Source organism: Mercenaria mercenaria, unplaced genomic scaffold, assembly GCF_021730395.1.
Source record: "Mercenaria mercenaria strain notata unplaced genomic scaffold, MADL_Memer_1 contig_3859, whole genome shotgun sequence".
Lineage (NCBI taxonomy): Eukaryota > Metazoa > Mollusca > Bivalvia > Venerida > Veneridae > Mercenaria > Mercenaria mercenaria.
In genome coordinates, this window is record NW_026462039.1 from 1 (window position 1) to 12593 (window position 12593).

At 33.3% G+C, this 12593-nt stretch overlaps 1 protein-coding gene across 1 annotated transcript; it reads left to right on the forward strand.

The window, feature by feature from the left end:
• The first annotated feature begins 3322 nt into the window (after positions 1-3322).
• Positions 3323-10999, forward strand: LOC123548265 (galactose-3-O-sulfotransferase 2-like). Its single transcript, XM_045335409.2, has one exon. The coding sequence runs from the start codon at positions 3511-3513 to the stop codon at positions 4639-4641; it is 1131 nt and encodes a 376-aa protein (XP_045191344.1). The 5' UTR covers positions 3323-3510; the 3' UTR covers positions 4642-10999.
• Positions 11000-12593: the final 1594 nt, after the last annotated feature.

Here is a 12593-nt window from a genome sequence, read left to right on the forward strand (position 1 = left end):
CTGTGTTTCAAATACCGATTTGGACCGCTATAAGTAATTTTTGACGTATTACACATTTGTGTTCTGACAGGTCGTTATCATGTAGATATATCGGCATAAGATATATTATGAAATTCAGCATTTGGAGTTACGTGAATTTAGAAATACTTAAAATTTAAATGCCATGCAGATTTATAATGCTATACCATACTGTAAGGTAAGGATGTACCTCGCACAGTGTACCGCGCATACAGTCACAACCTACCCAATATTCGGGGTAGTTTGTGCTGTTTGATAGGCCATGTTTACACTAGCAGTATTCTTAAACTAAAGACTATATCCGCGGTTGTTACATCTTATTTTTAACGGAAATGTTATTTCATGTAAACATAGTCTTAATATACTGATAAACTGAAACTCGAGAAGAAGGCAAAATATAAAAAATGGCACATTCAACCTAGTTCTCCCTTATTAGAATTTTCCTTCCTGTTATGTCTGCAGATAAAATTTGAAAAAAAAAAGTAAGCACCAAAAACAAATTTGCGAAAATAGGAGCGAGAAACGTTGTGTACGCACTGCTACCTGTAAATGCGACATTATGTTACTTGTGAAATACATTTTCAGTTTTTAATTCGTTTTAGGTTCAGACACCGAAGATAAATTTACGAAAATATGCAATATATGGAATATTCATGATTCCCACGGGCATTTCTGTACCGTACTGTTTAATATACAAAACAGCACGTTTATTTTATCTTTCGAATAATCAATATTACTGTTATTACATAATATAATTCCAAAACCGTTTATAAATGTTAAACAAGAGCTGTCACTAAGGGTGACAAATGCCCCCGCAGCGCCTTGACCTTTGACCTGGTGATCTTGACCTTTGACCTGGTGACCCCAAAGTCAGTAGGGGTCGTGTACTCAATAAGTACTGTTAGCATGTGAAGTTTGAAGTTTCTGGGTGCAGTGGTTCGCGAGTAAAGTGCCTTCATGCAGAAAGGTAACGTTGTGACGAGCTAACGAACGGATGGACAGTTGAAAACTAATATGCCTCCCTTCGGGGGCATAACAAATGTAAAAATAATGAAAGAATAGATGCGAATGAAGACATATGTTATCAGTTGCTATAAATATAACCGCCTTTTTATGTGGCGTACTTCTGTATGCGCGCCGTTTTACAGGGCGTACATCGCTAATTTTGGCATCAAGCTCTCCTGAAACATGAATTTACGCCATGATATATATGTTTATTTGTAACTTGATATACTATTCTAGCGTTAAACAGGTCAAAAGGCAACAGAATGATTTTAAGAGACAGAAAAAGAACCTGAAAGTGAACGTCCGAGTCAGAAACCGAATTCACACTTCAGTTTACTCGAATGTTTGAAGAAACTAGAGAATTACTGGCCAAAATCATATTACCATGGGCAGCGTGAATGACCTGCAGCTCGTACTGAATATATCGCTTCTTTAAACACGTTGAACTTCAATGAAAATAAGTAGTTTTTCTCACCTCACCATACAGAATGTTGACAAAATCAACAGGAAATGCCGGTAATGGAGCGTACAATATACCGTATATGTAGCGTACCAGCCGTAAATGCGTCGTATACGTTGGACACGGTGATATACCTAGAAGGAAATATAGGAAATGAATGCCGTCTTACGAACACTTCATTAATAACCTTAGATGAAGAACTGATTCGAAAAATGAAACTGCCAAAGTAAATAATAAAGTGAAAATACACAACACCAAGTTGTCTCTATTTAAATAAATAAGATATATAGCATAAAATGAATTTAAAGTATTGAACCAATTCTCCTTTCAACAAATTGTTATAATGATAATATGGAAGGACTATCCCCATAAACCACAACTACCCACCACCCATTTCTGACTTATATGATTCGAGAAACACAAAAGTTACATCATAATGTATTTTTTACTATTGGTTATGTTATGTTCTAAGCAAACAAAATAGCATCAATATTGTAAAGCAGACCTTAAAAATATGAATTGTCTCTTTCTTCATCATATGTCTTGTTCATTTCTTTTTTTTTTCAATATGTATTTATGTTGTACTTAATGAAGCAAAGGAAAACGGTAAGCCTATTTAGGGGCCTCGAAAAAAAGTATAGATATTTTTAAATCACAAGTATGGTAATTTGACTGCACATTTAAACAATGTTAAACAGGAAGGATTTGGTTGTAATCTAATACGATTTATCAAATAGAAATTGACATTTATAATGATAATTGGCAGTTCCGATCTTTATACTGCCAATATGTTACCGCAGAATGTGTTGTGCATAACATTAAATGAAATATGCTACTTTTTTCTCTTTTAATACAGATCCTTTATTTGATTTAACAGCTTTTCTAATAAGTGTCTGTCCTTTACTAGAATCACCAAATAGTCTTAGGTTATCAGATTGCTATCATGAAATTTTAACGAGTTCTAAAACAAAAGTACTGCACATTTTTAGGTAAGCAATACTATTCCACGTTAGAACGAATGATTCTTGCACACCGGAGTGGCGTTTCCGTTGATTTTACCCATGCCGGCAAAACCTATCAGGCACCCCCTATGCCAGATGACTCTCGTGCTGTTAATGACAACTAGTGGTTCATGCACTGATAATATAACGTTTATGTAAAAATACGAAAAAAGCAGGTACCTTGATAGTTTTTCTCCGTTCCTTATAGTATATTTTTCGATTCAAAATATGTTAGTTTACCGTAACAACATTACGTTACGCTACAAACGATAAATCTAAAGTGGAACTTTGTTATTTTAGCGCTACGCAAAACATCATGACATCAATTCTGCTTACGGAGGTTATTTCCCGTGCTTTACTTTAAAAAAGAGTGCTACAAAGAACGTATTTCTACCTGTTATTTGTAAAATACGGTATGCAAGAAAAATAATCTGCCAGAATAAAATGCTAACATGTATACGATATGCAAGAAAAAATATCAGTCATGTGTTTACGAATCGGATAGAAATATCCGTCCCTCGGCCACTTGCGTATAGGCGGTAATATGGCAAGCCTCATTACCGCCCAATGCGCAGGTGCCCTCCGGACAGATATTTCTATCCGATTCGTAAACACATGACAGATATTATTATTATTTCTCGATACAAAGATAATAAACCGTTTATAACAAATGTGTCCACACTTACGAATGAGGGAAATATATTCTTTAGCCCGAGTAAAATTGAAATATCACCGTGCAATTTTTCACTACCAAAAACATATATAGGCGTCGCAAATGTCATTATGTTCACAACGTAGCAGTTGGACTTCAATATAAAATAATTAATTGTATTGACCATTCATTCTGCACTTAATTTTCCGTTGTTTGTAACGGCATTTTACCGCTTTGTTTGTGTGAAATGTTAGTAAACGTATTATATATTAAAAGAAAACCAAAAAGTTAAATATGTAATTTCAAAGTATCGAATATATTAATCTCGCAAATTTGTCTACTTGAATGGTTTTAAGTACATTCTTATCAAGAATATGTTGACACGGCAAATACTGTCTAATTTCAGCACGTCTTTTATACTATTTGGATATTTTGGAAATACCAATAACGTGGATATTTTCAGAAACGGACGAAAGTCTCAGACAAGCAACAGATACATTACTTCTTTACTTGGATACTCCGGTGAGCTTAACGGAAGTACTTGTCAGCATGGATATGTTAACAATACAAACATGAAGACACACATAGCATTTTTGAAAGTTCATAAAGCGGGATCAAGTACTTTGCAAAACATCTTTTTTAGATTTGGATTAAAACATATGTTAAACGTCCTTGTTCCAAAAACAGGGAACTTTCTCCATGGCAGATACCAGATAATGCCTCTTAAACAAAATGAACATTACGATATATTTGCATGTCATACATATTACAGAAAAGACAAGTTCGAAAGCCTGTTACCAGCAGATGCGGTCAAAATTGGAATTGTACGTCACCCCTTAGGAAGAATGATAAGCTCTGCATTTTTCTATCGCGAGGTATCGCGGTTTAAATATTTGGTGAACGTACCAAGTAAAAGATTTGTTAACAATTTAGTTAACTTTCCAGAGAAATATGATCCTAAATATTTTTCATTTACGAGGAATTCAATGGCCAGAGACTTTGGTTTTCCGATGTTTCAACCTTCAGATATAAAAAATATTCGGAAATATCTAGATAAGCTTAATTCAGAGTTTCTGTTAATTCTAGTACTAGAAAAATTCAACGAATCACTTGTTTTGTTAAAGAGAATTCTAAATTGGGAATTAATAGATATTTTATATCTAGCCAAAAACACTCATCAACACGAGCCTGTTTTTTTGAATGAGACAGAAGTTGAAAAATTTAAGATCATTAATTTCTTAGACTATGAGATTTATGAATATTTTTTGAAAGTGTTTGAAATGAAATTGCAGAATACTTCAAAAGAGTTCAATGACGAGGTCACGTTTTTTAAAACCGTCCTAGAGAAAGTTGACGTGTTTTGCAACACACAAAACGATACACTTGTATTTGAAAGCTCAAAATGGAATGACGAGTTGACAGTATCGATGACAGACTGTGCATTAATGAAAAGAACAGAGTTATCTTTCATTGCTTTGCTAAGAAGAAAATTGACTGAAAATTGATGGAAATCGAACGCGTTAAGCATGTTTAAGGTGGAATGCGCCTACAATTTGATTTTTTTAAAAAGAGGATTCTACGCCAATAATTCCTTTTAAAGAGGCAAATTTAGCTTTTTTACATATTTTTCTCTTTTTTTACACAAGAGTGTGGAAATTTCCACGACAATATGTAAAATAGCACAACGTTTTAATTCATTTTTCATCGTTTTTGCGAGTGTGGAAATTTCGACACCACAAATACGTTCATGAATACCCTTCTATATGTTAGTAAAATAGCAACAAATGTAGTTGACATATAGATAAGTATTTATTGGGGAAATATAACAAGTAATAACAAACATTGTGGAAATTTCCACACCTCGTTAAATGCATGATATAACAGGGTATAATATCAAAACATGGTAATTTCATCATTTTCCCTTTACAAACACTTGTCACAATCTTGCTGTGGAAATTTCCACGTCAACCCAAATTATTCTATAAAAAAATGAATATGTTTAAAATCAATTTACACTAAGACATTTTATCACTTGTACAAGTGTGAAAATTTCCACAATATATATATTGTCTGAATGTGTTTGTCCTAAACGTGGAATATTTTTCAAAGAGTCATCTTTGGCAAACTGTAACAAGCAATAAAAAAAACATTGCGGAAATTTCCACACCTCATAAAAAAATGCATAATAAGATAGGGTAACATTTCAAAATAGCCAAACATTGAAATTTCAACATTTTCCGTTTACAAACATTTGTCACACTCTTGGTGTGGAAATTTCCTCGATTTCAAAGAGTAATCTTTGTCGTACTAAACAAGCAATACAGACATTGTGGAATTTCCACACCTCGTTCAATGCATAATATTACAGGGTAACTTTTTAAAATATGGAAATTCAATTCAAAATTTTCTAAACAACACAAATTAGTCAGTAAAATATGAAACATAATAATCTTTAAAATCAATTTACACTAAAATCTACTAGTGTGGAAATTTCCACAATATATGTCATCGAAATGATGTTTTGTCCTATACATGGAAATTTCAACATTTTAAAAACGACATCTTAAGCTCACGCAATATATCTATTGACAGAAGTAACAAGGAAAATTCAATATTTTCAGAATTTTACAAGTAATAATAAACTGTGTGGAAATTTCCACACTGTAAATGCTTAGTTTATCTAGTTCAAATTTTAACACTTTCAAAAAAAAAACAAACGTGGAAATTACGTTGTTTGTTAATATCTTTACAAATTTCACTATGACACATGAAAAACAACAACCTTTAAAACATTTAAATTTAAAAACTTTCATCATTCTACGATTGTGGAAATTTCCACATTATTGCTTGTCCTGGCCTTTTTTTCACGTTAAAAAGTACCAATGACATCATAGAAATAAATCGTGGAAATTTCCGTTTTTCTTTCAAATGAACGTATATATTCAGCGATTCATCCCTATTTTGTCATCAATCGAAAATGCATAAAGTAAATTAGGGAAAAATTGCAACATTTAAATTATCTGTGGAAATTTCCACGTTTTTCTTTTGGTCTAGTATGAACGACTTTTACCACATGTATGCTTAGCGTGGAAATTTCCACCTCCTGTGAAAAACCATTTTGTTAGTGTTGAAATTTCCATAATATCACATACGACATACGACTTGCTGGTGAGCAGAGGCTTTCGCAACGATCGGTCGTGCGAGGATCATGTTTATACTTTAAATAGTATTTTTCGAAACAATGATAATGTGTTTGCGGCTTACTTATTATCTGGATCTAATTTCCAGATTTTATTTACATTGATCAAGGAAAGCATTTGACTTTGTGGACAGAGATATTATGTTATATAAATTGTTATCCATTGGAATTGACGGTAAAATATATCAAACTATTAAAGCAATGTATCAGCACACTGTGACAGCCGTAAAAGTCAACGGAAAGTTAACCAACTGGTTTGATTGCAAGACTGATGTTGCTCAAGGAAATAATTTGTCTCCAACCTTAACCTTGGGATTACTGTGGGAAGCACAAAAGTCTCTCTTCTCCTCTACGCGGATGATATCGTTCTGATTGCTGACAGCGAGACAAAGTTACAACAAATGTTAGATACCCTCCATCTGTGGTGCACGAAATGACGCGTGTTGATAAATACTAAAAAATCCAAGAGCATCCACTTTCGCAAATGTCGCGCCTCTAAAACATAATTCAGTTTCCATGTTGGTGACAATCTGTTAGAACTCGTTTCTGAGTACAAATATCTTGGAGCTATTTTCACTGACAAGGGTACCTTTAACTTACACTGTGAATCGTTAAGTAAAGGCGCATGTAGAGTTCTCGGTGGAATCATCAATAAGATACATGAATATAATGGTTTTGGATTTAAATCTAATAATAAGCTCTATTACAGCTGTGTGGTTCCGATTTCAAATGCTCGAGTGTATGGGAATTCAAACATTTTCAAGACAATGATAATGTACAAAACCGAGCAATTCGTTTATACCGTTTGTCCCATGTGCAGCTATTGCCGGTGACGTAGTTTGGCTACCTTGTCGATATAGGCGCTGGTTCTGCTAAACTTATGTAAAAATGAACGCTCAACAATGGCACAGTTCCGTTGCGGTATCTTGCCGCTTCGTATTGAAACGGGCAGATATGTAAATGAGTCCGTACATGACAGAATCTGTACCCTGTGTAACTCTGTTGATATTGAATATGAAATCCATTTTATGCTAAATTGTGTTATATATGATATACTCCGTCAAGACATATTTGGTAATGTGTTCCATGATGATAACTTCATCTTAAACCTGTGAGGAAAAATTAGTTGTACTTTTTAAGGAAAGCTGCGAAATACCTTGTCAAATCGTTTCTCCTTAGACGTAGACTTTTGTATAGCACGTCATAATTACAAATAATATATTTTCATGTTTAGTTCTGAGATTTATGAACTTTAACTTACATAGGCGTAGTCGCTTTTTAAGAGCTTGATTAATTATAGGCACCAAATATATATAAACAGACATAAATAATTTTTCAGTACATCATTGTTATTATAAAATGTATCATAATGATGCCATAACTAGTGTCACAATAGAAGCTGGCCTATGTGTTATCATGTGCAAGAATCCAGGGGTGTAGATGGTCACATGTATGTAGGGATTGACCCAGTCACTGTGACCGATGCACTGCTGGTGGTATTGCGTATTGTAGCACAGGGAGCAGAAGCTCTTATATATTACACACTTTATAATTATGTTTATCCTCTTTGTATTTAATATTTCATAAAGTATTTCCATTTCCGATTTTTAAAATTAAAATCATTCTTACTTTTAATACATTAATTGCTTTATTGACAATGCCTATTAAATCGTCGTAATATTGTATTGAAATTACCGCAGTTCTGGACCTCTGGTATAGTTGAGCTTGGTGCTTAACAGTATATCCTACATACAGTATATTCTACATATATCTTTGTAAGTTTCGCTTTTGATAAATGTATATACCATAATATTTGATCTGATATTTATTGTTATATGTGTATTTATCTTGTCTCTACATTCTGTTCAGTACGTATCATTTGTATGTGACATATAGGCCCATGGGGCCGGGTGTTTTGTATTCACATCATTTTATTCACGTGTATGTATAAAAACGTTGTAACACATGTCGCTATAACAAACAATTACTTACTTACTTATCACCAAAAGCACTTTTACCTGTTCCAAATTAAACGTGAGAATTTCCAGATGAAAACGTTTTTAGTCCACTAAATGAATATATTGTAATGAAAAGCAAATGATAACATAAGTTGTGGTAAATTCCACTGTAATATGAAATGCTCAGTATTTCAGAATAACATATCAACTTTTTCAAGGTATTTAATTGTTGAAAATTCCACGTTCTATATGTAGAAATTTCCACATTATTGTCAATATGTTTTTGTTTTGGATGTAATGAATGTTATATTGGTCAAACAGGAGATAAACTCAGAAATAGAAGGACAGTACCTGACCAACAAATAAGAGACCCATCAACAAGACAATTGCCTTTAAGTACTCATTTAGATATATGCCCTAAAACCGTCCCTAAATGTTCAATATTTCCTTTTTACAAATTTCATAGTAATGATGTTTCAGCTAGGTTATCTAAAAAACGCCATTTCATTGATATTTTTAAACCGAAACTTAACCAATATTGATGATGTCACAATATTAACGTTGTGTACACGTGTATGCAAAAATGATGTTGCTTAGCAATTACACATTTATTGACGCCATATTGTATTATTTGCCCTGATGAGTATAAAGTAATTTACTTTCTGTTTTGTTTGGTAAAATTTCTTTATATCCGTTTTCATCAGGACCTGGATAGTTAGGGCCAGCCCACCATCTAAACAAAGTTTAAATAAATCTCCAGAGATAATAACAGTAATAATATTGATTTCAACTACTCCCTACCTTCAAGGACTTCGAACAGAAAGCCATTTTTGAAATAAAGTTTGTTTTTCTTAAATACAGATTTATCAGCTTTGATTTGAAGTCAATCGGAAATTTCTGTAGCATCTGTTACTTTCTGTGATAACTGCTTATCTTCAAAATCAAAACGGGTTGGTACAAACTGCGCGTGAACTTTAACATGTGTAGTATTCGTAAAGAAACACTTCCTGCATTGCTTTTTCTAGATCTTATTTTAAACCTTTATATATTTTTAAAGTTTAACAATAACATCTCTAAAATCATCGACTCGTTTTGTTGTGGCAACATCAAAGGCAGACAAATTGTCGACAGCAAATTGTGTTCTGGCTTATCTTGTTTAAAGAGGTTATTTTACTGCTGCAATCGTTTTGCCGTTATTGTTAATTGCATCAGCATTCTTTTCTGTTTTCTTTTACAATTGCAAAGTCCAGATTATTTTCTGTTGTCTACTCTAGTATTACATTCACCGATACCTTTTTCTAATATATCTTAAGTTTAATTAAGTATTCGTAGTTTTCATTGTGTAGCGCTTTGTTTGTTTGTTGTTTTTTCTTTATTTTTTAGGAAGTTACACTGTATAACCGATTGTTTGATAGAATTATATATCTAATCGGAGTTGGCACAAGTTGTACACGAACTTTAGAGGAAATAAAGGCAATAAACTAAATTCTTTTAAAGGAGTTCATCACAATATTTGTGCGCAACTCAATCGCACAGGAAGCAATAAAACCACTGAAAGCAAATTTCACGATTCGCCGCCGAAAGTGCATAATTCTAACTTGCAGCACACTTGCGTAAACAATACCATATATACTGACAATATAGGTCATGCATATTTTACCTTACAAAGTGCCGGTATTTATTGGAGAAGTAGGCGTAGGAAGTTCGTGGCAAAGAAATCATCTCGCTCGAATCGAAAACATTGTGGACATCCAAGTTAATCTATTCAGTCAAGTAATGATTTAGACGACTCGCAGTCACATAAAATTCCAGAAAATCGTAACGTAGATCTATCTCCTTCAAGTTCAAATGTGACTTGCCAAAAGTGTTGTTAAATTTTTTGTGCCCCATCCCGGATTTCACGTAGTAAGACAAGACCAGAGTTGTCCTTCACAGTCAAAATGTACATAAAGGTCCTACAAATTTGTGTAGTATGTACCTCGAAAGTATATGGCCTAGAGTCATCAAACCATTAAAGAATCTAATTCAGCATGCGAGGCTATGCACCATGGGTTTTACTTGAGGTTTTACTCAGTTAAACCAGATTTATGTCCCTTGACTTATACGTAAATGGCATGAAAGCTTGTGTAAAACATATCTCAAAAAGTATTTGACCTAGATACATGAAACCTTTAAGGAGTACTATTCAGCATGTGAGTAAGAAAATTAATCATGAAACTGTTTATAACATTACGCAATTTGTTGTGTAAGAATAAAAGAAGGTCATACTTATGAGGTGGTTGGAGTAATGAAAATATACTTTTGTGGGTGGGGTGAACATTTTTGATTTTTTCTTGAAAACATGCACGTGTTGATATTAGCTTTTTGAGTTTGTATTTTTTTGTCCTAATTCTAGCTTACATAATCCAAAATTTGTTAAAATTCTGTCCGCTTGATTTTTCATATTTTTAGGAAATACTTTGCGTTTTTCTCAGATTCAGATACTTTCGACATCTCTCAAGAATATTTTTTCTATGTTAATATATCTATATGTGGATATTTTATGCATAGTTATTGTGGTTTCATTAATTGTGATGCAAAAACAATAATATCAGAGTGAATTTTTAAGTAAATAGCTGTTAGAACTTGTTTTATTATGACATGTATGTATTGTTTCTTCTTATAAAAGTAGCGAATTGGTGTTTGTGATAAACTTTGAATGTTGAAAAAAAGAAGCACGGGTACCTTCCTTTTGTTTTTATTTTCATTTCCGCTTGAGATGTATAAATCTATAAATATGCAAAGTTATAGAAAAAACTGTCCACTAAAAGTAATTATAAAAACACATCTGTAACTATTGTACACTTGCAAAAAGGCGTATGATAAAGATAGGAGAATATTCGTTTGTGTTGACCCTTGAACGAAGAATTAACACCAACATTACAAGATTCTGGTATATTTGATGCTCTTGCTTCGTTGGGACAACATTTGTTCTCTTCTTCTGCTGCGAGTGATGCAAAAAAGGCTTTAACAACTGCGTCAAAACAAACTTTTGAAAGCGGAACAATATAAATCGGGACTAAAGTTGAGAATTTTGCTGCAGATAAGATTGTTGGGGAATTAAAGAAGAAAGTCGTAGCTAAGGACCAAACGCAAACTGTTCAACAGGTGTTAGTTAAACCAGCCGCGGAGTTAATTGATAAAGATTTTTTAAAAAGCTAAATGAAAACGATATCAAATAAAGAATAAATAAAATATTGTCTGGCCGGGAGCACGGGCGCAAAGTCTGCTTGGACATTCCTCAACCACTAATTTTAAAATCAGGTTAAATAAGATAATTAAAAATAATATTAAATAATATAAATGTTTAGATCAAAAAAGTGTTGCGAAAGATATGAAATGACGCATATTCAATTAGATACTGCTTCGATAACTGTTTTAGAGAACAATGTCAAGCAACAGAAAACTTTACTAATGATGATACAAGTTCATATTTCAATTGTTTTAATGGTTGTTTTGAAGGAAGTTTTAAAGTCAATAAGCTTGCTAATGGTAATGATTATGCTGGTGCAGATCGAGTTGCCTCATTCAAAAATGCATTTTCCCTTATTGATCAACTTGTTATAAAACAAAACGGAAAGATTGTAAAAAAAATCTTTGAAGTAATAAATATAAACAATTTAGTCGAATTATCTAAAGATTATGTAGAATCAACCGGAACAAACGAATTTATATATTTAGATGATACCGACAAAGCAAGCTGAAAGTAGAGACAATCAAGCCAAACTCTGAAGAGATTTTGCTATTATGAAGTCATTTATCAAGGATGGTAAGTGGGTAAATGCCAAAATTACATTAAATAATTATTTCATTTTTCGGGGTTTGGAAAGTAATTTGTAAACCCCAAGTCAAATTCAGTTACTCTCAAATTAACAATTTATTTATTTTATTTTGTTCGGTTTAACGCCGCACCGACACAATTATAGGTCATATGACGACTTTCCAGCTTTGATGGTGGGCGAAGACCCCAGGTACCCCTCCGTGCATCATTTCATCGCGAGCGGGTACCTGGGTAGAACCACTGACCTTCCGTTAGTGAGCTAGATGGCTTCCTCACATAAAAATTTAACACACCAAGTCAGGTTTGAACCCACATCGATGAGGGGCAAGAGATTTGAAGTCAGTGATCTTAACCACTCCGCCACGCTGCACTCCCCCCCCCCCCCCACACCCCAACTCGCCAATTTACAAATGATAAAGAATTAATTATTGTAGCTGAGGCAGACGAAGCTCGGGTCATTGTTATCAAACTCATAACATG

Bases quoted from the DNA above. Each gene is read 5' to 3' on its own strand.
- LOC123548265 (XM_045335409.2), top strand. From the start codon at position 3,511: ATGTTGACACGGCAAATACTGTCTAATTTCAGCACGTCTTTTATACTA.